Here is a 27,080-nt window from a genome sequence, read left to right on the forward strand (position 1 = left end):
TGCTGGTGTGGTAACTTTGGGGTTGCTCTGAACCCCCAACGGTGGGCTACCTTGGACCAAGAACTGAACCCTGTAAGTGTCTTACTTACCTGGTAAAACTAACACAAACTTACCTCCCCCAGGAACTGTGAAAATTGCACTAAGTGTCCACTTTTAAAGTAGCTATTTGTGAATAACTTGAAAAGTATACATGCAATTGAAATGATTCAAAGTTCCTAATGTACTTACCGGCAATACCTTTCAAACAAGATATTACATGTTAAATTTGAACCTGTGGTTCATAAAATAAACTAAGAAAATATATTTTTCTATAACAAAACCTATTGGCTGGATTTGTCTCTGAGTGTGTGTTCCTCATTTATTGTCTATGTGTATGTACAACAAATGCTTAACACTACTCCTTGGATAAGCCTACTGCTCGACCACACTACCACAAAATAGAGCATTAGTATTATCTCTTTTTACCACTATTTTACCTCTAAGGGGAACCCTTGGACTCTGTGCATGCTATTCCTTACTTTGAAATAGCACATACAGAGCCAACTTCCTACATACATAAAATGCCAGTTTATCCTTCTCTATTCTTTTATGTGACCAAACAATGTTGACAGTCCAATTTCAGTGCAATATCTTAATTAAGTCCGGGTGGCCTGATGGTAATTGTCTGCTTCTCTGTAATTTTTCAACTCGTAGATGAGTACAACATAATTTTGCTTCCTGTTAATCCAGAATCCATTTGGCACAAATGTGCCTGCCTGCTGACGCGCATTTCGGTGGATGCAATACTAATTCAATCACCACCTTCTTCAGGGCAAAATTTGATGTATATACTAATGGACGTCCAGGAAACCCTGTCTTATCTGAAGAAAGATAGATAACGGATACGTGTAGAAGAGCGGGCCTTCTTTATGTCATTTTGATGTAATGAGTAGAGGATAATTGGATATCTAGAGTTTTGGTGTGTCCTTCTGTCGCTTCAAATGAGGTTTACTAAAATAAGTTAAGTTACCAACTTCCTCCAGTAGCACAAGCTCAAGAAATCTTACCATGACACCTGAGGAGGTTAGATGATTGTTTCATTTACACTTTAAGACGCTTAGGAGTTTGCAAAAATATTCCTTAAACCATTTTAGAACTGGTTCTTTTCACTTTGCTAGTAAATGTTCACATGTGTGGCAGCGGAGCACAACATAAGTTTATAGCAATGTGGGGTTAGCTGCCATAACAAGGATACTGCTAGCAGAAGGCAAAAGCAAACAGCTGCTAAGCTTGTAGCTTATGAATAGATTATGGCTGAGAGTTTTGCAAAGTGTCTATTTTTGAAGATGACTTTACTGGGTCAGAGTAGGTGTCTCCACAAACTGAGAAGGTAACTTGGAGGTTCACTGGAACTGTGTATGTGTGGAAAGGGAGCTCCTCAAAGGGGCCTCGTCCATTCTGTGGATGAAGAGTCCTAATGGAAAGAGGAGATATACTTAAATTTAGAAAGGCTAATGACTTTCCTGTCAGGATGGAGGGGTCTAGATGGGCCACTTGAGCAATGTTAATACAGATTATTGTTTGCCTCAGTTGTTTTACTGAAAATCCTATGTTCATAAATTCCTTTTAGGACAATACTAGGCTGTTATAAGAGATGCCAAATGTGTAGGCTCCTGGTTTGCTGTGAGCACTGTATTAAACTGTATATTCCAAAGTACTGCTGTGCCTAGAGTCTCCTGTGTCCTTATTGTAGCTTGTTAGAAGCAACCTCGGACAGGATGTTGAAGGTATGAAGTGCACTCCAGAAAAAAATTGTGCTTTGCAAAAGTAAATCTTGATGTGTGTACTTCGGGAGTGATTTGCCCTAATGAGTTTATCTCTTTATTTGTGACCTAATTTCCCTGCCTTGACCTACAAGTCAACTTTCTGAATAGCTTTCTCTTCGAAGTGCATGATTTACTTCCCTTGTTCTTGTTCTTAACCATGATCATCGTGCCTTACCTTATTTTCTGTTTTTTTTCTTCTGTTTCATAAACCACTGTTGCTGCCGTCCTTTTGTGCATCAACAAAATTGGGACTGCTATTTTTAACACCAGGACCTCCGCTCAGTTTCTTTTAAGACTGCATGACTGTTTTGAAATGTCTCAACTGTCACAAGTGAAATCATGGGCTTGTCTGATCCAATGCCGTTTTGTAGGTTGATTATTACAATTAACTTTTTTAAGTTGCAGACCCCGGCCTCATTCGCACAGAGTGTTCAGGAACTTACAATCGCCCTTCAGAGGACTGGAGACCCGGCCAACCTCAACCGTTTGAGGCCACACCTGGAACTTTTGGCCAACATCGACCCTAGCCCAGGTACTGAAATTACTGAAGGCTGGGCTAATAGGACATGCTTTTCAACAGATGTTTTGTAATGCAAGAGTGGTAATGGACTAGATGTACTGTACATCCTTAAATTGTTAGGCGGTGCTGACCTACAAATAGAATAATTCAAACTCTTCCCTCACACACCATTTCCTGTTTGAAGCACACCACTGGACAGGCACCCCTGCATATTTTGCCTTGAGGGATCATGTTGTTGAGATGACCCAATCCTTAGAAGTAGAGGATCACTCTAGCCTTTCTTTTCTATCGTAAGTATGGTTTACTACTTTAGTGTCATAGACTCAAGTTATATAGCAAATGAGGGACCGTTGAGAGAACAGACCGACATGCCCTGTTCACTGCTCTAGTGAGGGAAGAGGTAACTCTACATCAGGAAGAGTGAGTTTTATCACAAAAGACAAGAATGTGCTAAACATTAATCATCCTGGATCCTAGCTACATTTCAACGCCAAACCACCACCAGTTCCTCCGAAGCCAGCCTTGAAAGATCAGTTGACCAACTTTCAAAATGTCTGTCCTGCTGGATAAGTGTGCAAAAAAGCTGGTACCATCTTAAAAAAAAGGACAAGGGGTTTACCCCAATCACTTCCTGATTCAAAAGAAAGGTCCAAAACAGGAATACAGACCTGTTCCAGATCTATGGCTTATCAATAGATTCATCAATAGGGAAAGTTTGGATGCATGTACTACACCAAATCTGTCAGTGGAATGCTTACTTCCGCATCCCCAGAGCAGGATATCATAGAAAGTATCTGAGATTTGTAGCAGTGAACTCAATTTTTTAATCCACAGACCTGCCATTCAATGTAAAAGCAGTGCCATGCATGTTCTCCAAATGAATTGGCAGTAGCAGCAGCTCGCATACACAGGAAGGGAATCTTCCTCTACCCTTTCCTAAACTATTGGCTAATTAAAGTTTACATCTAACAATTAAATGGGGGAAGGTAGAAGCAAAAAGTGTTCAGTTACCTTCTACAAGTGTAACTTTTTAAATTAAAAGATAATGAGCCATACTGATGTATTAATTTAGGGCCTCTCAGGAGTTCTCCCGAAACCCTGAACCAGTAATTGCCACTGGTGGTGTAAGTGATCACCACTATGGCATCTTATTGGGGGTGGCTTTATCATTGGGTTTCGCACCTGGGTACTTGCTTCCCCATGTGAATGCAAACTCCATCTGGCAGAGTGCAAGTGGGGGTCTGTACAGTGAAAGTTCAAAATTACCTCCTATATGTTGGTTGTGAAATTTTGATGTGAATAAAAGTAGAGGGATAGGATTAAAAAGGTGACGTGGTGATGTTATTTGGGTGTGTAAACTGTCAGTGCCATCACACTCAAATGCAGACAAAATATTGTGTCTGTAACATTGAAAAAAGGGTTCTTATGGGTGTCTGTGCCTCTGGCTCAAAGGAATTGAGTGAGGTGAGTTAGGTCTAGTTAGAACCCCCTGCAACCTTTCCTTTAACATCCTCACCCGTCCTGGATTGTAGTCCAATGTTACAGGTGCACTTTTTTGTGTCTGCAAGGTATCTTGTTATATAATAATGAAAACGTGTTAGTACGGTAAATTTACCGATCACATAAAGTAAGATGACGGGGATCTGACAATAATTATTAAGGTCCTGGTGAAGGCCTTGGGGCTTTGGGGAAGGAAAGGCTGAAACATGTTGACCTTTTGCGTGTGATGGCATGGACAGAGTGGCTGAGAAAATTGTGGTATGCAGACGTGCTTCACATGTACATACGGCTGCATAAGAAATTTACATATAGGTTGAATCGACTACTAGGCTCCAGGAGCAAATCCAACATCTGAAATTAACATTGTTAAATTTGGCAGCATGACTTCTGAAATAAAACCGTTGAGGCAAAATAATTGACATGACCCAGTATCATGCCAAGTAGACATAATCACTCCGTACCTGTCACACTTGGCCCATTTAAAATTGGAATTGTCATCCATAAAAGTTAACCTTGCTGCTGTTAAGGCTTAAAGAAAACACCTGAGCCACATTTCAATTTTCAAAATTCTAGTTACTAAGATTTTTCTTTTTTGTAAGTGACTTTTCTTTCCGATCAGATCTCCTCCATGGAAACGACACCTTGGTTTAGTAAGTGTAATTATCTCTGCATTCGAGACTGTTCAAGCTACATTACGGCATTGCTCCGTGGAACAGCTTTTTTGATAGCTTTAATATTTGACGAGTGAGATAATTACAAGTCTGTTCTGATGTACACCTGTACATTTTTATGAGCATAGAGTAGAAATGAGTACACATCCATCTTTGTTCACAAAGTTGTTTTGAATTTTCACAGTAACCATGCAGTCGCCTTGCTGTCGTCTTTTCCTAGTCCGTCCACTTTAAAAGAACAGTCACTTCATTCATTAGATGTTGCTCCTACCTAGACAAAACAAAGGATTTGAGAAAATCCAAGCTGCTATTCCTCAATTATGGCCTTGTTAGGCAGTCAAGCAGCATCCAAACAACCTGTCGCTAGGTGGATTGTGGCATGCATTTCTATCTTTTTATTTGGCAATTATACCTCCCCCTGGAAAATCAAAAGATAACTCTACTAGATATAAAGGAGCCACCCCTGCCTTGCTCAGATTATCCCCAAAGGGAAATATTTGCAAAGCTGCCACAAAGAGGTTTGTATCTGGATTCAGACACACAAGCTGATGATAGTCACCAAGGAACCTCGATGAACCATTTCAGGAATTCACAGTTCACAATCAAGGAGAGTCCTTAACATATTTTCTGATTTATCTAATGAGCAGCAGCTGCAGTAAGGTAAGGTTGTCCTCTTGATTCTCTGTTCTAAATTGTATGACTCAGTGAAGATCTCCGTACAAAACAAAAGGTTACTTGTAGTCCTGGTTCTACCTCCCAGGTTGGGTTTTCTTGAGCATTAGAAACAAGAACTAACTTATTTTCATTACCAAAAAGAACTGAGAGGCAACTCCCAGTGTAATGAATCATGGCGATGGGAAACTCCTGGAACATTAGCAATAGGAGTCTATTTTCATATCTTTTAATGTAAGCTTGACAGGATGCACTTTTCCCTCTATTTTAGACCGGTTTTACGTTTTTTACATTTAAGATTCTGCAGTGCAATCTTAAAATAGTTCTTCTGGAGTCTGGCAGTCTACAGTTTGGAAACACAACTTTGGTTAGGCTTATGAAAGGTGCTGCTTATAATATGGGTAATTAGCTTTGCTGTATGTAGCTGTAGAGATAGGCATTAAAATGAAGTGTATGGGTTTTCACACATGCAGCAAGGAAGTATTCTAACCTTTGACCTTACTCATTTGGCATTTATATTGCGGACATCACCTGTGCTACCTTGGTGCATGAGGAAAGCATGTCGAACCGTGTGACAGGAAAGGTTGACCATACATCGAGGGTTTAAAGCCAGGTCTGAACTTCATTAAGGTTGGTTCAGGCCACAGGTAATAATGGAAGAGATTCCATAGTGTAAGGGGTAACACAAAGCTCTCCTTATCTAGCTTTGCAAATTCTGGGAACCTTTAAGAAGTAAGCCTTTGAAGATCTTGGTGTCCTAAAAGGGTGATCTCATCGGCTCCTTCTTAATAAAGCTGGCACCCTGCCAAAAACAAACCTCTTGATCAGAGAGCTTTTTTAAAAGTCCTTCGTTTGAAGGACAGCTAATGCAGCTTGTTTAAATGTTTATTTTTATTTTTTTTATAGACTTTTTTTTATTGAGTCAAAACAAGAACACTAACTTAACATTGCCACAGCAGATATGCAGTTGTGGATATACATGAATAAAGAATATTGTACTTATAAATGCATATTAAACATGCAAATGAATTGGGCTTATACGGCAATATAGAACCGAAGACTCCAGGTTAGAATAAAGAAAGAAGAAACGGAGAGGGAGAAGAACTATAGGGATATATAAGGGAACCAAGTGACAGCCAAGTGGTAAAAAAAGGTAATAGACAATAGTACAGCGAATATAAGATGAAATAAGTATATGTAAGAAGAAAAACAGGAAATATATTAACATTTTAAAAAGGAGGAGAAAAATCTATTTCCTTCACAGTGCATGATAGATAGTTACTTAATGGCAACCATAGCTGATGGCGTTTGAAGAAAGTTCCTGTTGAATCAAGCTTGTAGCTGTCACGTGTATGATGATAACATACAGAATTCCACCACTGTATTAGAGTAATGTACTCTGAAGATTTCCAGTTAGAAGAAATAATAGAAATTGCAATAGAAAGCAAGAGGTCCACCAGTTTTCCAAGAGGCTTGAATGAACTCCAGATTTTGGGTATGCCACCCAAAAACAGTAATTCATATGACATGGTTAAGGAAATCTGAGCTACTGCTGAAATGCGAGACCACATTGAGGGCCAAAAAGTAGTTAGGGATGGTCAAGAAAAAAACATGTGAAAGTCAGTACCCTGCTGAGTGTGGCTGCGCCAACAATCGTAATTGTTTTCTAAGTTTAAGGTTGTAAAGGCGAACAGAAGTGTAGAAAAGTCTATTATATATAAAAAAAAAAAAATAGGCTTTGCGTGAGGCTTCCAGTGCATGCAGTGGAATGTATCTTATACCATATTCTATCCCATAAAAAAAGTTGTCCAAACAACACCAAGATCTGATTCCCACAATGTCTCAATAGGTGTTTTTAATCTATGTGGAACAGACATTCTTAAAAGTTTATAAATACCAGCTGCCCTAGGATAATTTAGAAGTTACAATCAGGTGTGGAGATGATGCAGGAGAAGAATGATTGGGAGATATAAGTTTAATGAGGGCCTTTTGGTCCCGAGTAGAGAGAATTAAATATTGGGATTTTATATGAATAGGGAGATTATAAGTTGCTGAGAGAGTAGTAAAAGGGATGAGAGAGTCTTTATGATATAATTGGGAAATGAGAAGAATACCTTTAGTCATCCAAGCCTTCCAAAACAAGATTTTACCTTGTTTCCTAAGAGAACTACTGTGCCAAATAGGACTGTTAAAGAATTGATTAATAGGTGTAAGATGAGAAATAAAAATAAATAAAAAGGTTTCAGTAAGTTGATTGGATGGGAGATAGTGCTGGGCAACCAGAATTTTGGGTGGGGAGTTAGACGTGAATATAATGTGTTTATGGGAAAAGGGAAAAATAAATGTTTTTTCCAATGAGAACCATAGCTTTTGAGGTGCATCATTGAGTGTAGATAAATAGGGTTGTATTTGCTTAATGCCAAAAGCTTTGTGATAAGTTTTAAAAAAGTCAGGAAAATCAACTCCATCTTCTGAATTATTTTTTAGTGTATCCTTGAGCATATTGCACTACCATACCCCTAGGCATTTAATCTTAGAAGAATTCCAAGACAAACCTTCATCAAGGAATAAAGAGCCAGTGCAATGAGCATTAAGTGGTAAGACCACTGTTTGTCTATATTAAATTTATAGCCAGAAATATCAGAATATATGTTGAGCTCATGCAGGAAGAGAAGTGTCAGGGTGAGACATAAACAAAAGAATATCATCTTCATTTGCCATAAAGTTGATGTGTGTAATATTAATTTTAAAACCCTTATATTGTTCAGACGTTTTTAATTGCTATAGAAAAGGTTTGAGGCCCAAAATAAATAGTAAAAGAGATAATGGGCATCCCTGACGAGTACCTCTTTTAAGAGGGGGGGGAAAGGGTGTTTGGATACCATTTGTTATGACCGAGGAACGTGGTGAGGAATAAAGAATGGATATAAAATGTCGGAATTTTGTACCTAATCCATGCCATTCCAGTGCCTTCAACAAGAAACCCCATTAGACCCTATTGAAGGCCCTTTCTGCATCCAATGATAAAGCTGCCAGAGGAGTCTTAAGTTTTGTTAATAATATTTTTTTAAAGTACGAGAATTATCTGCTATGTTTCTATTAGGGATAAATCCAGATTGATGGCAATGAATAAGATCAGGCCTATATGGGAGTAAACAGAGAGCTAAAACTTTGGCATTGTTTTTACAATCTGTATTAATTAAAGATATGGGTCTATAATTTTTACATTCAGTCACATCACAATCTTTTTGGGGAATCAAAAAAAAACAAATCATGGCCTCCTTAAATGAACCAGATGCAGAACCTGACTTGATAAAGTGATTAAGTAATTGAAAGAGTTTTGGGAAGAGAGACTTGGCAAACTGAATAAATAATTCTGCTGTGAAGTCATCTGGTCCTGGAGCCTTACCCTTTGGGAGAGATTGTAAAGCTGTATATAGTTATGTAAGTTGTAGGGCTTGGTCTAAAGATGAGAGGTCAATCTGCTATGGGTCTCTTGGTTTGAGATTAGAGAAATATTGGTTGTGTGTGTTCTGGAGTGCATAGGTCCTTATAGTAAGAAGTGAAACATGATGATGTATTTCTAAAGTGTTTAACACCATTGTTATCTGTGATTGATCATACAGACCTATTTTGACAACTATTAATTCTAACTTGAAGTAGCCAGCAACAAAACATGCAGTTACGTTCTGGGCTAACTTGCGTTTATTATTTAGTGCATGAGGCAATTCCAGATAGACCTCATAGGCATAATCTATCAGTGAGTTAATGAGTGTCTTTGCTACGAAGTGCTTGCTCTCTGAATTCAGGTATGGGGATATTTTACAGAGCTTGTAAAGTTGGTAAAAGCAGTCTAAGACTCTAGATGCCACCTGCTCAGCAGTAGAGAGCAGAGCATCAGTCCACATCCCCAAGTTTTTCACCACTGGTATTGGTTTTAGTGGAGTAACCACTCCAGGGGCCAATAAACCTGCAGCCAGAGGTCGCAACAACCATTCAAGGAAAGGACCTCTGTCTTCTCAGCCTTATGACTCTCCATCCAGTTCCGTATGAGTAGGGTAGCCTGTTTTTAGTTTTTAAGTTTTGTGATTCCCGGTAGGTATCTTTCAGCATTTTCACAAATTATGAAAGCCTGTAGTTATCGGTGTTTACACACGTCAGCACTTCAAAATGTTGTTAATAGTTTTTTCCGGACCTTAGTAAAAAACAGATGTCTTACACAGTGACGTGTTTATTGTGGCAGGGCAATCTATAAGTTGAAGAAGCCTTCTTTATTACATTCCAGTTCAGTAACAGTGTCTTGTGCTTTGAGACACCAATGGTAAACAGCCATAGCCAACAAAGATACCACCAGATATTAAGATCACTTAGAAACTTGCTCACTTTTAGGTACTGTATGCTATAAAATAAACAATGACAGAACCTCAGCTCTGTAGGTAAGTAGCTGGATTGGGCAGGCACCAGTGCTATGTATTATCGAGTGGGTAAACTTTAGATGTGAAACTAGGTAACTTGAAGAATGATTCCTGTTTTACCACTTTACCAAAATGGCCTGGTAATATACTCTCTCCAAAAGCGTGAACAGGGTACCCAGACATGGCATATCCCTGGAGAGGACTGGTGTTTTTGGGCCCTACCCTGTTTTGGAGTAGTGGAAAATGTGGCAATTATGAAACAATGAAACGTGGTTTTAATGCCTGCCTCCACATGTGACCAAATGTTTTTTTTTTTTTTTCTTTTACAAAATGATTGAATGATGCTGCTCTGAAGTACTCTTTACTTTTATTAAAAAAACAAAAAAAAATGTCACACGAGGTTGGTGATTTGCTAAGATTGGATATTCCTGTATCAGGAAGGAACTACATTTTCAGATAGACCTCAGTGTTTTTGTCTGAGCCTGCACAGTCCAAGCTTTACCATCTGTAGTAGATGTGGATGAACTCCATTCCCCTGTGCTGCTTGAACCTCTCATGCATCCACTATAGTCTGTGTCTGGGTGTCCGTGTGCTATTTCAGCCACACAACACAGCCACACAGTGGAAGCAGTTACCTATATGAGGCACACTAGACTCAAGATGGACTTTATTAATAAAAGTTGAGACTAAGGGACTGTAAAGTAATGTATTCAAATGTGAACATTGTAGAAGCGAGTGTGCAGGGTAAAGTTGAGGGTCGGGGAACTACAAGAGGCCCGTTGCTCTGCAGCAAGTGGCCGATGAGGCCTTCTCAAGCTGCTGCAACACCACAATCTCCTCCTTATCCAGTGGCAGACTAGCACAAACATTAAAAGACTGCAGGTATAGCATTTATGAAATAAATAATGCTCCGCTGCCACCCAGTGGTGAAAATTAGGTGATTAATGGATTCAACTGAAGAGCCAGCCACATTTTCTGTTTTGGATTTTACCCTCGGTGACCGGGTGGAATGGAAAACCGGATACCCTACATATGAGCCACATGCTTTGTTAAAACTCAGCATGAGAGCCTACATTGCTGTTATCACAGCAGGTGAGCTCGGAATTTAAACAATATTTTGCAATGCAGTGGGTCATGCGTTTGCTCGAGTTAGAGCTGTGAGCGTTGTAAATTCCTAACTGGACTTTTTTTGCCACAGAAATTGAAAATGAAAAGTAAAACAGTTGACATAAGCAAACCAGTGCAAAGCGCCACGACCGCCGTGAGTACAAAGGAGAGGCACAAAAGGAAAAAAGTTCACTCGCAGTCAAACATATCAGGATACGTACAATTATTCATGTGACATGGCCAAGGCGGTAACAGAACTGCCCCAAGGAGGGACAAATGTAAAGCATTTACCAATGTTAACAAAGGATTTTTGAAAGGCAAGCCCATGAACGAGTGATACTGATGGTTGTGCTGTGGACGTGGTTAAAAGCCAACGCATAGATTACGTCAGAGTGCTTGCTCTTGACCTAAAAATGCTGAAATAATAAGGAACCTTGTGGTACCCTAAGAGTAGCACTAACTGTCTTTGAGACTAATTAGGTAATTGTTGAAAAATGTAGGACCCAGTGAGGCCTTCGGCCCATATTGGACCTTCAGCCTCTAAATACCTTAATGTGAAAAGTCCAAATCCAAAATGCTCATGTTACATCAGATCTTGACTGTTCTGGTCTTGGGGTTCTCGATTGTGTCCTTGGACTTTAAGGATATGTATTTTCGTATGCCCTTCCTGCAGTCCCACAGATATCTGTAGTTCAAAGTCAGCCAGAAGTGTTTTCAGTTTGCATTGCCTCACCAGTGCCTCTATAGTATTCACCTGTTCACAAAAGTAATGGTGGGGATCTTGGCACCTTCTTTGGAGGTTGGGAATACTGGTTGTGCCCTACTTTGATGACTTTGTTGAAGGTGGGTTTGCCATAGTCAGTTGTAGACCACCTTCAGATGATGGCAAACCTCTTGAAGATGCTGGGTTTCAGTCAATAAACTATGTCACACCTGACTGTTTTGCAGATGTTGCAGTTAATTGACGTTATCCTGGATACAGTTGAGTTCAAAGCCTTCCCTCTGCTGCAACAATTCTACGATATTCAGGTTATAATCCCAATGATTCATCCTCGGTCCTAGATCTCATTGAGAGCAGGTCTGATACTTCATAGGCTCTTGCCTAAATCTTCTGGGTTAGCCAAGTCAGGTGTCGTAATTGGGCTCTGTAGTGGAATCTGAAGTTTCCAGTCAGCCCAGCACAAAGGATAACTATTGAGTGCCATCCACATTTTGGAAGTGACTGATCATAGTCTGCAGTGGTGGCTGCTCAAATGCAATTGGTCCAGCAGTAGACCTCCCTCCCTTCGCCATGCAGAACTAATGGTGGTGAAAGACACATCACTACTGCGTTGGAGAGTTCATCTGCGGGAGATGGCGATTAGAGGATTCTGGCTCTCCGATGTAAGCCCAGCTCCATATGTCTATTGGAGTTGCGGTCCATTCGTCTGGTGCTGAAGACCTTTCTGCTGTTCATCAATGGGCAGCTGGTGCAGAGACTCTTGAACAATACCATTGCCGTGTGGTAATGCAACAAGCATGGTAAAGTGGTATCGTAGAACCTGTGCCGGGAGGCTCTGTGCTTCTGCAGTTGGTTGGAGTGTCAGGGTTTTTCCATGGTTGTGTACCACCTGGTGGGTTCTTTGAATACCGGAGCAGACCGACTAAGCATGCCACCGATTTACAAATTGCGTTTGCATCCTAAGGTAGCAAGGACATCTTGCGACAATGGGGAGAAACCTGCCTAGACCTTTTTACCACTGTTGAAAATGCACTGTCACAGGTTTTGCACATTAAACTTCGTACGTGACCGCTTACTTGAAGTACATTCTAACTGGAATGGAACACAGGACTCCTACACCTTCTTGCCCATGCCTTTCTATCCCCCTCTATAAAGATCATGAACAACCGGGCCCATCTCATCATCATAACTAGGGATTGGATCAGGTAGGCAGGGTTGTTGAATTTAATAAAATACCTACTTGTCCTCAGGACAGGTTGCTTCTTAAATCAACTTGTCCCTTTGGTGCCATGCAATGTGGCGGCAAATTATGACAGCAATCTCATTATATAAAAGCTCTGATAATACCTTCTCTATGCCAGGGCTATTACTGTACTAGAGCTTGAGTACTAGCAATTTCAAGTACTACTCTAGCAATTTCCTGATTTTGCCACCTTTCCGCAGATCTACATACTGGGGATGGAAAAAGCAGTAAGTAATATTTCTAGGGCTGCAATGCCTTTGTGTCTGTGCAAACCTACTACCTTGCATGTTATAGGGATTTTCACCATTTCTTCTGTAATCTTTTCCCATACTGAGAAAGGTTGGAAATTAACTACTGACCAAGGGTTGGAGAAGAAAGTGGTTGGTGGGAAAGTGAACTTGTAAACGCTCAATAGATTTCCGCCAGAGCAAATCTACACATGCATATTTGCTCGTGCTAAAATACAGTTCACAAATATTTCCTAGGAGTACGATTTCCTGGTTCCGGTCTGTAAATTCTTTTGAATTCATGAAGCCACTAATGCAAAGACAAATACTATGGGTGCACTTTTGTGACTTTCTTTAAGAATTGGGCCTCTGATTAGGTCTAATATTAATCAAGACTTTTTATTTTTGTTAAAATTCTATTTCTCACTCTATTGGCTGGCTTCACTAGGAGTGACAACATTCCGCTCTTCCACAAAAAGCATATTGGCACACTAAGCTGTTGTGTTCAGTGCCAGGAACTGCTTGGTAAATATGTGCCGTTTTTTATACCTAAATACTTTTTTTGCTTTTTGCCAATATTTGTTATGATGGTGAAGGCTTGGCAGCTCCCACAAAAATAAAATGTTATAAAAGCCATGTCAAAACGAGACACGCATTGACAAAACCAAAAGACTGACAACCAATGTCAGATCGGTTGGCTTTGACAATGCTTGTTTATTTTCATGTTTTCGATAATTTTGTTGAAAATGGTTATACTGATTTGCCATTATGAATATTGTTTTGAAATACTAGCCTGCATCCGCACATTTTACTAAATGATGCTTCGAAGAAATAGTGCCTACATTTTCACAGTAATTTAACAAAAACATTTCTTATATTCTTTCAATTTTTCTGAACATTTTATTTTGAAAGCTAAGAATCCTCACTCTTGCTTACAAGCTTCTGCAAATATTTGCATCTAGTCAGAAAGCATTCTGGCAGCATTTTACTTAGCCTCATATTGTTAAACTTTTAAAATGTGTGTACACTTATTTTACTGGAACCACTGTCAGTAGTGCAGTGTGACCTTACAACTTTTATTTAGAGTGCTCTCCCTAATATTAAAGGCTTTTCATTAATGAACCATAAATACAAGTTCGAACAGCATTAACATATGGACACAAATATTACCCCAACTGCAGACAGTTCCCTTTCCTGTAAACTGGCAGCCAAAGGGTTTGTGCTGCAGGGGTCTGGGCCTACTTGTCACAAGAACAAAATAAACATAATACATTTTTGTCCTTGACACCAAACAATTTGTCCTGGGCATCGGGCTAGAGGAATTCCACACCCCTGGGTAGGTGTTGTGTCTGGAACTTCTGTGCATGAGTATATGACCTCTGATTAGGCTGTCACTTTGAGGAGATTTCGGTTGCAGCAGAAGTGCAGGACCTTTCACCCGAATCTGTGCACCCTACATCTCTGTGTAAAGAGATTGATTGGTGGCAGTTGACAGAATTTAATCTGCTGCCTGAAGTAACGAGTGTCCTCCTTGCTGAGAGATGCCCTTCCATTAAGTATATCTATGCCTTGTGCTGGGACAAATTTATGGCTTGTTGCAGTGTTCACAAGATTGAACCTTTAGAGTCCAATTTATCAGATTTTATTTTTTGTTTGTTGTCTTTGGTCCACCAAGGCTTTGCATTTGGCACCATAAAAGGTTATTTGTCAGCCGGTTTGGCCATTCTTCGTGTACTAGGCAAACAATCCATATTCATAAACCTTTTATAAACCACATCACAACAGTTTATGACGAATAGTTCCTTCCAAACAATTTGTGTTGACACAATGAGACCTTAATAAGACCTAAATCACTCCACTGCTAAGAATGGCCCTTTGACATCCTCTGCACAACCGCTGTGCGTAGTGCAGAGGACATCAGCGGGTCATCATCTCCATTGAAGAAGAAAATTCTTCTGCTGCAAATAAGTGTCTTTTCCTTTTTTAGAATCAAACTTGAGATGTGAGGGAAGAACTTTCCTCGCTGCTGAAGTCAGATTTCTTTTTTTATATCTATAGTTTTTATTTTTAGGTTGCAAGGTCAAGGCTCATGGTGCGCTGATGTCACAGCAAATCATACATTAAAGTTGCCCGTGCTAATGGCACAGTCTTCTTTTACTTTTGATAGGTGCCAGGGATCATAAATCTGTAGCCCACCCCCCCTAACACTGATCACAGAGGGCAGACTGTGTTGCCATTTTGGAAATGGGACATAGTCTTTCCCTAGTGGATCCCGGCTTAGGGCCTGCACTAGGCTCACTACCCATCCTATTCTGTATGAAGACCCAGGTTGATGGTGGATGGTGAAGGCCAGCTGTAGAGCCCAGGAGCTGAAGCAGTAGGGAGAGCCAGCAGAAGCAGTTGTAACCCCCACTGGCAGCAGGCACAGTAGGTTGCAGTGAGGTCTAATCAGCACACCTGGAGAGGAGTCCCACGCCACTGAAGCAGCATAGAAGAGACTATCCTTGCAAGGGTGATGTGATGGGGGCCAGGGCTACTTGGAGCAGGAGTCAACAAGCCTTGGTTGCTGCAACAATCGCGGTGCACAGAGGCAGGCAAGGGCTCACTGTCTCCCAAGTTGAAAGGAAGGTTCCTGTGAAGTCCAGCTGCAGTTCCAGTGGCCAAGAGCAGAAGAGGTCGATGTAGAGGAGCCCTGGTGGACTCTTGCAAGCCGAATCTGGGGACCCACCTGCAAAGGAGTCCCTAAATAGCCCTCACAAGGGGTTTGGTCACTCTGCAGGGTGACCACCTATCAGAGAGGGTCACTGACGTCACTCACCTGCCCCCAGAGTGCATGTAATCATGCCACTGATACTGGCATTAGTATTGGGGTATGATTCTAGCATGTTTGATACCAAACATGACTAGGTTCGGATTACTGATAGGTAAGTGTATGAAGATGGCTCTGTATATACAGTCTCAAAGTGAGAGATAGTGTGCACAGAGTCCAAGGGTTCCCCTTAAAAGTTGATAGTGGCAAAAATAGATAATACTAATGCTCCATTTTGTGGTAGTGTGGTTGAGCAGTAGGCTTATCAGAGGGTAGTGTTAAGCATTTGTTGTACACACACAGGCAATGAATGAGGAACACACACTCAAAGACTTAACTCCAGGCCAATACGTTTTTATATAGAAAAATATCTTCTCTTAATTTATTTTTAGAACCACAAGATTCATATTTGAGGTAAGTACATAAAATGCAAGATACTTCACACAGGTAAGTATAGACCTTGATTTAAAACAGTAGTACACACAGTTTTGGTTAAAATGGCAAATAGCTATTTTAAAAGTGGACACTGAAAAAAATCAACAGTTCCTGGGGGAGGTAAGTGAACGTTAGTTTCTCATGGAAGTAAAGCACTTACACAGTCAGTCTCCTCCGCACAGGCAGCCCACCGTTGGGGGTTCAAGGCAACCCCAAAGCCACAGCACCAGCAACACAGGGCCAGTCAGGTACAGAGGTCAAAGGAGGGCCCAAAAGACATAGGCGCCCTTTGGAGAACAGGGGTGCTCTGGTTCCAGTCTGCTAGCAGGTAAGTACCTGTGTCCTCGGGGAGCAGAACAGGGGGCTTTTGTAGAGCTTTGGGGGGGTGGGGGGTGGGGACACACACAAGCACACAAAACACACCCTCAGCGGCACAGTGGCAGCTAGGTGCAGTGTACAAAGTAGGTGTCGGGTTTTGTATTGAAAACAATGGCAGGACCCGGGGGTCACTCTGGCGAAGCAGGCAGGGCACTGGGGGGGGCTTATCGGGCCAGCCACCAACTGGGCTTAGATGAGGGTCGCCTGCTGGTTACTCCTGCACTGGTAGGTGGTTTCTCGGTCCTGGGGGCTGTGGGTGCAGTGCATGGTCCACGTGTTGAGTTCCTTTGTTACCAGGCAGTTGCGGTCAGGGGGAGCCTCTGGATCCTCTCTGCAGGCGTCGCTGTGCTGGTGCAGGGAGGTCGACTCAGGGTGTCCACGTCGTTGGAGTCGCCTGGGAGTCCTCTCTGTAGTGTTGGTTTCTCCAAACTCGAGCCGGGGGTGTCGGGTGCAGTGTGAAGACTCACGCTTCTGGCGGGAAGTGAGAGTCTCTTTAAAGTTGCTGTTTCTGGACATAGCCGCTGTCCTCTGGAGGTTCTTGGTCCTTTAGGTGCAGGTCAGTCCTCTGAATCCTCAGAGGTCGCTGATCCCACTGGATACGTCGCTGTGCAGGTTCTTTGAGTCTGGAGACAGGCCGGTAGGGCTGGGGCCAAGTCAGTTGTCGTCTCCGTCGTCGTCTTTGGGGCTTTCAGGTCAGCAGTCCTTCATTCTTCAGGTTGCAGGAATCTGATTTCCTGGGTTCAGGGTCGGCCATAAATACTGAATTTAGGGGTGTGTTTAGGTCTGGGGGGCAGTAGCCAACGGCTACTGCCCTGGAGGGTGGCTACACCCTCTTTGTGCCTTCTCCCTGAGGGGAGGAGGGCACATCCCTATTCTTATCGGGGGAATCCTCCAAAACCAAGATGGAGGATTTCTTAAGGCAGGGGTCACCTCAGCTTAGGACACCTTAGGGGCTATCCTGACTGGTAGGTGATTCCTTTTTGTTTTTCTCATTATCTCCTCTGGACTTGCTGCCAAAAGTGGGGTCTGTGTCCGGAGGGATGGACATCGCCACTAGTTTGGATGCCTTGGGGTGCTGTAAGAGGCATGAGCCTTTGAGGCTCACCGCCAGGTGTTACAGTTCTGCAGGGAGAGGTGAGAAGCACCTCGACCCAGTACAGGCTTTGTTCCTGGCCACAGAGTGACGAAGGCACTCACCCCATGTGGCCAGAAACTCGTCTGGTTGTGGCAGGCTGTCAGGAACTGGTCAGCCTAACACTAGGAATTGGACTGGTAGACAGGGAACATCTCTAAGATGTCCTCTGTGTCTATTTTTCAATAAATCCCACACTGGCATCAGTGTGCATTTCTTGTGCTGAGAAGTTTGATACCAAACTTCGTAGATTTCATTGTAGCCATTATTGAACTGTGGAGTTGGTAATTGACAGACTCCCAGACCATACACTCTTTATGGCTACCCTGCACTTACAATGTTTAAGGTTTCGCTTAGACACTGTGGGGGCATAGTGCTCATGCAACTATGCCCTCACCTGTGTTATAATGCACCCTGCCTTAGGGCTGTAAGGCCTGCTAGAGGGGTGACTTAACTATGCCACAGGGAGTGGGTTGAGGGCATGGCTCCCTGAGGGGAGTGCCATGTCGACTTAGTCATTTTCTCCCCACCAGCACACACCAGCTGTGAGGCAGTGTGCATGTGCTGAGTGAGGGGTCCCCAGGGTGGCATAATACATGCTGCAGCCATTAGAGACCTTCCCTGGCCACAGGGCCCTTGGTACCAAGGGTACCAGTTACAAGGGACTTATCTGTGTGCCAGGGCTGTGCCAATTGTGAAAACAAAGGTACAGTTTAAGGAAAGAACACTGGTGCTTGGGCCTGGTTAGCAGGGTCCCAGCACACTTTAAATCATAACTGGCATGAACAAAAGGCAAAACATTTAGGGGATAACCATGCCAAGAGAGGCATTTCCCTACAGTAAGTTACCTGTGGCCAGTATAAGGGTAAAATGGCTTCCCTGCACTTACGAAGTCCAGTGCATTGGAACTGGAGTTTGTAGGGGCACCTCTGCTTATGCAGGGGTGCCCTCAAACACTGAAACCTGCACCCTACCGTCTGCGTTAGGAGTGCCTATCGTAGGGGTGACTTGCAGTGACCAGTAGTGAAAGGGCCTGCAAATACATTTTTCATGGGCTCCCATGGGTGGCATAATACATGCTGCAGCCCATGGGGGGACCGCTGGTGTAGCAATGCCCTGGGTACCTAAGTACCACATACTGAGGACTTAAAGGGGAACACCAGTATGCCAATTGTGGGGTGTAAAGGTTACCAAAGCAACCAAATTTAGAAGAGAGAGTGTAGGAAAGTATTGTGCCACCCATGGGAGCCCATGCAAACTGTGTCTGCAGGCCTGCCATTGCAGCCAGAGAAAAATGGTGCAAGCACACTTTCACCACAGATACGAGGCTTGCTTTATACCGTGGTCACTGCACTTACACTGTAAGTCACCCCATTGGTAGGCCCTTCAGCCCAAGGGTAGGGTGCATGTCCCTATGCGTGAGGGTACCCCTGCATGAACAAGGTTCCCATAGAGACCCCAGGCTCCATTTCCCTGACTCTAAGTGCAGGAGGCCATCTTTAGGTATGTAGTGGACACTGGTCAACACGAGTAGTCCAACTATATAATGGCTTCTCCAAACCTAGGCATGTTTAATATCAAACATGTTGGAAACATGCAACTACACCTTATTCCAGTGTTAGTTGTATGAGACAATGTACTCTGGGGGTTTCTTAGAGGATCCCTCAGTTCTGCCTGTGCAGGTTTGTGGTGTCTAGCTGCCAGCCCACGCTGCTGCTGACCCTAGACACTGTTCTGCCCTCCTGCTGTTGAGCCTGGATGAGGCCGGATAGGGAGAACAAAGGATTTCCTACGACGAAGTGGTGTGACCACCTCCCCCTGTGTATTAGGTGTCTAAGGGGTGGGGTGGGGCGGCCTGTGAGCACCACCAGACTGCTTTGAAGGGCACATTTGCATAATCTGTCTTGCACCAGTTCAGTAATCCCTGGTTCCCGCTGTGGTGTGAAACTACACAAAGGACAGGGGAGTGACCACTCCCTTGTCCAGCTCCTTCCCTAGGGAGGTTTACAGAGCTCTGCCAGGTGGCCACTTGATTCTGCCATCTTGGAAGCAGAGGCACCTGGAAGTATCTGACTGGTTAGGCCAGGTAGATGACGTCCCTGGCCCCGTGTGATAGGTGGGTCACTCCAGAGAGTGACCAACCCCTTTTACGATTTACTAAAAGGACTGTGCTCCCCCCCCCCCCCCAATGGGTGGGTCCTTGGATTCAAGGAACTCTCTGCAAGACATCTAGTCCTGGCCTCTGGAACCGCTGCTGGTCTGGTTTGGAACTGAAACACGTCTGCTTCTGGTCAGAAGGCTCCCATTGGAACATTGTTTCTCTGAATCTTAGAGGTTTTCTGCAAAATCCAAGGCTGCACATCCTCCAGGGTCATAAGGACTATGTTCGCACCTAGAAGCACAAAGGAATCTCCCTTTGAGTGAAGGAGTCACTCTCCTGCACCCGCCGGAACCTCAAGACAACGTCGACCAGCTGGTGGGGTTCACTGTTCCACAAACATCGAAGGGCTGTGCTTCACAAGTGGTGAGTGTATGGCTTCTTCTGGGTCCTGCTTGTCGTCCAACCAACTTGGGAGACTTTGGGCCCCAGCTCGTGCCACTGGAGTGGAACCCCTGTGCACTGCAACTGTTGGACGTGCGAATGCTTGTTGACTCTTCCTCCAGCAAATCTTCAGACGCCAAGAAGCCCCGGCCTCCACCACTCTGCTACTCGAAGATCAGCCCCTGTCCTGGAACTCCTATGACGTGGGACTTCTGTTTTATTGTGGTGCTGGGACCTCCTTGTGACTCCCTGTGTCCATCACCTGTGGGTCACTCGAGGGTGTTTCAACACCTTCTGTTGGCCTTCCTGCATCCTGAGGGCCAGCCCTGACCTCCTCTCCCCCCCCCCTGCCCTCCCCCCACCCTCCCCTGCAATCCTGCAACCATCGAGAGACAGCTCGTAGGCAACTCCTGGGATCTTTTGCAGCTCCTGGGTCCCGTGAACATCACCTCTAGGAGGGTGGGCATTACCATCTGCACCACCTCAGCATCTCCAAGGGTGCTGGACTCTGTCACCTTCTTTTTCAGGTCCTCCACTTCTGGAATCGGTCCTTGGGTTCCACCGGCGTGGTCCACTGGTTGTGACAGCAGCTGTACAATTTGAGACTCACACTGGCTTCAGAGAGAGTCTCTTCTCCCGGGTCCCTGCTGTAAGTACTCCTGCCTTCTGGGTAACCTAGGATGGGGCACTCTCCGCACTCTCCAATCTTCCTCTTCTTTGCTGGTTTTCTCAAGCCACTGGTAAGGTCCTGAATCACATGAACTCCAACCACCACTCCCTGCAGCAGCCTATGGGGCGACTGGATGGGTAGCTACCTTGCACATGGTTGCTGGGGACACTTACCTCTGGTGTTTTCTTCTACCCCAAGTCCCTAGCTAACTACCACACATCCCTTGGGTGGGTGCACTATTTCGCATTCCACTTTCTTAGTATATGGTTTACCCCCCCCACCCAAGGGCCCTGTATATTTTATGCTATTTCTGTTGGTTATTTTTGTGTTTTTATGTTGTGTGTAGATATGTCCAAAGGGAGATATACCAATGCTAGTCTAGTAGTAGTGCTATAATAAAGAATCCTTTCTTTTTGCTACACTTGTGTGGTTCTTTCTTGTGAGTGAGTTACTGCCTGACTACTGTGGTATTGCACGTGCCTCACTTTGCTCCTGGATAACCTTCAGCTGCTTGCCTCAGCTACCCTTAGAGAGCTTTTGCTATCTGCACACCTATTCACAATCATTAAGGGTTGCCTGGACTTAGAATAGGGTACCACACTATAGGTGTACACCGTATACTGTGCGAGCCTCCTACACCTGGCACACAGGGTTGTGTGCCAGGTCATTTTTTGAATGTAGCCTGCACCATCACACGCTGTCTGGAATAGCTGCACTGTGTGGGTTTGGTGAGAGATCTATGTTGCGTGGCACAACTGGTGCTGCAGCCCTCAAAGACCTTCCTTAATACCCCAGGCCCTAGGTACCAGTAGTACCATATACTATGGACTTGCAGTGATAGCTAAAGAGTTTAATTGTGCAAAACAACTGCATAGTTTTGGTGAAATAGATGTGGCACTGAGGACCTGGTTAGCGGGGAACAGTCAAAGCCACATCAGAAACCCTTTAAAAAGTGGGAGATTTCCATGCCAAAGTGGGTGCTCTACAGTGTCTGTTTAAAAACAAATATATTTCATAACTATAAGGTCCCTGTAACACTTTCTGCTCTATGTATTAAGTGCCACCAGCAGCTTGCTTACTTTTACCACTTGCCCAATTGTCAGAACCTATGCTCACATTTTCAAATCCTTAAGCCTGTAAGCAGCTATGTCGACCATTTTTAGCGATGTCACTGACCTCATTGAGCCTGGGGCCTGTGGATATGATGAGCTTTTATGTTGCATACTGGAGTGACTTATACCTTAATGAGTACAGACTTGCATTTGCCAGCCTTCATGCCCCCTTAAAGGTAATTGCCCGCATGTACTTGTAGTTTATCAAAAGGGTCAGTGGAATTATGTGGGTTGCTGGCATATGGAGTACAACCATGCACCCCCTCAGTCAAATCATGATTCTTTTTATCCTGGAATCCTGTTTCTTTGCTCACCATTGAGAACCAAACATCTGTGTGCCATCTTGGCAACTCCTATTCTGTTTAACAAACTGGACGTCTTAAACTCATGGCACAATGCATGTAATTTCTTTGCCTGTCTGCAAACGTGTATCACTCAAATATTTAGATCCTATAACGATTGCAATTTAAAATATTTGATTGCTCCAGATGTCTTTGTAGTTATGTTGTATCTACCATAGGTGTATTGTTATGAGTCATCTTTCGCACAATTGATGACCTCATTTCTGACATAGTTACCACAAAAATGTTGCGCCAGCCTGTCCCTATTGCCCGATTCCCCTTTAACAATGCACACAGATGCCAGCAAAGTTCAAGAGTATAATGACCCTGAAATCTCTTGCTACTTTTTGCCTAACTTTGCTAACTGATACCACACCAGTACAGGTTAATGATCTAAGCCAGGAGTTTGACACCACAAAATCCTAAAACTATGTTGTAGCCCATGTAACTGACACTGCACAATAAACTGATTAGCTGCAGATGCCAAATTAAAGTTAGTTAATTGCTCTGGAAAATAGCTTAAGTGCTAATGTAATGGTCATGTTCAAGTTGCATAAACCTAGCAGCAGCCTACAGAGAATAGATTACTGTAGCAGCATGATCATATTACGCCTGGGAAACCGACTATTAAAGAGCAGGGTGAGGTTGTGGGTGCAAGCACACTGCCCTTCATTCCATAATTTACAACACAAATGTGACACTCGAGTCTTCTTCGAGATGATCACTTGACTTGCAACATAGCCTTTTTGGGCACAGCAGAAATGTATACACGGAAATGTTTGCAGTTCTTGGTCTGTATCTGTTATGACTAAACAGTCTGGGTTACTTTTGTCACGCATCGTAGAATAACCTGCAGAAAACCGTTATTGCGTATTTATATGATCTATGTGGGCAAAGCTTCCCGAGAAGCATTTGATGGCTCCTCTCGCCAACTTTCAAGTGCATGCTAAATTCAAGTTACTCAGCTCATCGACCTTGGAAAGAAGGGTGGAGTTGGTCACAACCAGCATTCATACCCAACACTGATTACTGGCCAAAGTCTTCTGCAGTACTCGATACTCTCACCAAACTACTGTACCAACAGCAAAATATGGATTAAATGACCAGACAGTGCAAGCTGCTGTACCAACCCCAAAATTTAGATTAAATTACCGGATGGTGCAGGGTATAGGGTTAAGTTTCAGAATGACCTCATAATGGAATATGGCTTAGCTGTACACCTGATGCCTGTGTTTGAGCGATAACTGCTTAAAGACCACACTATGCTGTCCTCAGAAGCCATCTGTTAGTGCAGCCCTCTGAACATCGTGTGTATATTCTAAACACTTGGGCAATAGCCTGTGCGATACTTCTGAACTATAATCAGTGAGGTCACCCTTTAGTAACCATGTCACAGATGGCCTCAAGACCCTGCTATGGCCCTTGATTTGCTAGCAATAATAGGCCATCTCTATTGGGCCAGGAGTAATAAAAACTCCAGTTTGTTTCTGCTCGTGCTTATAATGTACCACTGCTGAGAACAAACTAAACAGCCTTGCCAGTGTAGGTTTAATGTTTTCTGTGTGAGCCCCGTTCTAGTGCAACTAATATGAACAGTGATGACTGTCGCACGTGGGCTGGCTGTCCTACACTCATCTCTATAGCGCAACATAATGAAGAGCCTAGAAAGCTCACTGAAAATTAGACACACATTCAAAGAAAGGGCCATCAAAGTGATTTTGTAAAAGAGGTTGCATTCTCCTTACTCTACTACATATTGGTCAACTATCACCAGTGCCCAACACAGATAATTGTACATGCACTCCGCATCATCTCCTCCGTAAATATTCCCATTTAAGAGAAAGGCCACTCATACTGCCAGCTGTCATGAGTATTTTCAGGGGTCGTTCACATCCTCACTAACTTAAACTCCAGGGCAGAAACTGAGGCGGCGTAAAGCATCTCTTTCCGACTTCAAGTCTCTCTGGTTCTGACTGGCTGCATGAATATTCACGTCCAAGTCAGCAGGTAGATATAGCGGCCCACAACCGCCAAAGCAGGAGTTTGCCACAGAGAGAAACTATTGGGGGAGGGAGGGAGGGAGAGAGAAAAAGCAAAAGCCTGTCCCAGCACCAAGAGAGTATTTGACTTTTTTGCATGGCCAGGCTCTCCCCTTGTTATAAAACAAGCCCCCAGAGCCTGGCCCACTTGGGGGCCTAAAAAAGCAAGCGCTTTTTTTTTGAATTTTTTACTGCAGATTTGTGGACCCACAGTAAAATATTAAATAAAAAAACACCCCACCAGCCCTTAGGAGTCAAGGTATTTCTACCGTGTCCCTTTCTGTTTTTTAAATGTTGGTTAAAGTGGTGGCAGGCAGTCAGATCACACCATGGGATCTGTCAAATCTGCGAAGATTGCCGTCCCTAGATATCTATTTTTCTTTTTCCCTAAATAACTCCAGAGCTGCTAAACAGATTTACACCAAATTACCAAAAAACACTCTTTCTGGACCAAGATTTGGCTTTCTTCCAAATTTGGTGGCATTATGCTTAGCAGATCGGGCTGTAGCCGTTTCATAATCCCCAAGGGAAATTGCATGGGGAAAACGTGCTTTGGGGGCCCCCCCCACTTTTCTCGTGCCCTGCTGAACACATCACTCTGAAACTTTCCAAAGAGCAGCTGAAGTGAGTAGTAAACTATTTTTTAAAAATTTGTGACGATTCATCAAACGGCACCCAAGTTATTGTTAAAACATAAAACGCTTTTCCTATGGAAACTAGGTGATTACTATAGCTTCTTATTAGAAATTCACCCGTTATAGTTTATCTCAAGTAACTATAAATTGTGCCCTAAGGTAACTATAACTCAAAGCCTCCGCCATGCAGTTTTTTAAATTTTTTTTTTACTGCAAATATTAAATTGATATTACCAATGATGTTATCAAAGATGTCAAAAGTGCTGTAATTTATGGGGTATTAGCAGTGCATGGTGAGGGTGCGAGTTTTAATTATCTTAGGGCACGAGTTATAGTTACTTGAAATAACTGTAACAGGTGAATTTCTATGGTTTTGTATGTTTAAAATGTGAGCCTAACTATAACGTCCCTGTAACTTTTGTTATTTTCTTTTTTTCATGGAATTTGTAAGGTTTTTAGGCAGAGCACGCAAAGGGCTCAGATGTGTGTAATCTATTTTTGGGCATTTAAACACGCCCATCACTGTGACTTGTTCATGGGCTTGCCTTTCAAAAATCCTTAGTTATCATTCGTAAATGCTTTACGTTTGTCCCTCGTTGGGGCAGTTTTGTTACTGCCTTGGCCATTGACCCTGTTACATGGATAATTGCATGTTTGACTACGAGCTAACTTATTTTTCTTTGTGTCTCTCCTTCACGCTCATGGTGGCTGTGGTGCTTTGATTTGGCTTGCTTATGTCAACTGTTATTGCAAATGCTTGTTTAAATTGTATTTCCTAACTAACGTCCCTTTAACCTTCTTTTTTTTTTTTTTTTTTTTTTAACATTAAGTAATTTTCATTACTGTACGTTAATCAAACCACCACCTCACATGGTCTTAGGCCGCGTCTGGTGGCACAGGCCACGCCCTGAGACCTACTCCATAAAAGCACCAAACTTGCACCGTGCATGGCCTTTCCCCGTGCCCAGCAATGGTTGCCAGCCAGTCCCTGCTGCCAATGCCCCTAACCACCCAACCCTACTCTGACCACAGCCCTTTAGCTGTCCACATTGGGGTTTCAGTGGGTCTGTGAGTGGTTGTGTGAGGGTCTGAGGGGGGCAGTGAGTGGGTGCCCTAGGGTCTACATGGGTCTGAGTGGGTGCGTGAGTGTTTGAGTGGGTCTGTGAGTGAGAGAAAGATTGAAAGAGAGAGAGAGAGAGAGAGAGAGAGAAAGAGGGAGACCGATAGGGAGTTTTTGTTTTAGGCTTTGATGAATGATACTGAGAATTAGATTTCTGAACACATTGAAAAGAAAAATGTTTTTGTCACTTAAAAAGACTGAAAACACCTTTCATTATGAATCTTAAACTTTTAAAGTGAAAAAATAATTGAAGTTGGGAAATAACTACCTACACAGCTGCACTAGAACCCTCAGCTCTCTGAGAGAGGGCCTGTTGCCTAAACCATTAGGTCAATGTTTTTTTGTTTTTTTCTTCCCCATTTGGTGCCCTTTATGGGCTATCTGGCACCACTGGGGTAGCCTCAGTGCCTCCCCCGCTGCCCCTGATGATTTTTATTTTATTTTGTGCCCTTTTTAGGCTATCTAGGACCTTAGGGGGGAGCCTCAAGGCAGCCCTGTGATCACAGCAAGCTCCCACCTCCTGTATGAAACTGCATTTCTCCAGCAAGCAAGGAGCTGCTTTTAATAGCAGCTCCCTGCTTGCTGGAGCAATGTTTTCATCTATGCGTGCAGGAGAGACAGATGAAAACTCTGCTTTCTGACAGTGGGACCTGATTGACAGATCTTGCTGTCAGAAATATTTGGTGTTACTTCACTGCAGCTGTCAAAGTTAGTGCTCTCAGTCACAGGGTCACCTGGAAGATCTAGTGTTGTCAGACCACCATACTCACCGCTGTCTGCAATGATGGAACACCACAAACCTGTTGAAAGGATGGCCTTTTCTGGACCCTGTGCCTCAGGTCATTCTGAGCACAGCCGCATCACTGAATGGTTGGTGCGCTTACCTTGAGGACCTCACAGTACATGGCCTTTGGGATCTTGGTCACCAATCCCTGCATATCAATTACCTCAAGCTCCAGGCAGTATTTGTAGCCCTGAAAGTATTT

The 27,080-nt window shown here is 43.3% G+C and overlaps 1 protein-coding gene across 6 annotated transcripts in view; it reads left to right on the top strand.

The window, feature by feature from the left end:
* The window catches only part of RC3H1 (ring finger and CCCH-type domains 1), a 655,450-nt gene that overhangs the window by 151,422 nt on the left and 476,948 nt on the right, over positions 1-27,080 (top strand). For 3 of the 6 annotated variants that reach the window (XM_069231606.1, XM_069231604.1, XM_069231603.1), the window contains exon 7: positions 2,211-2,337. In XM_069231606.1, the coding sequence (XP_069087707.1) occupies positions 2,211-2,337 (127 nt within the window). Of the gene's footprint in view, positions 1-2,204; positions 2,338-27,080 lie in introns of all 6 variants that reach the window. The other 3 variants (XM_069231602.1, XM_069231601.1, XM_069231605.1) reach the window with 1 other exon arrangement.

This window comes from Pleurodeles waltl, chromosome 4_2, assembly GCF_031143425.1.
Source record: "Pleurodeles waltl isolate 20211129_DDA chromosome 4_2, aPleWal1.hap1.20221129, whole genome shotgun sequence".
NCBI classification, from domain to species: domain Eukaryota; kingdom Metazoa; phylum Chordata; class Amphibia; order Caudata; family Salamandridae; genus Pleurodeles; species Pleurodeles waltl.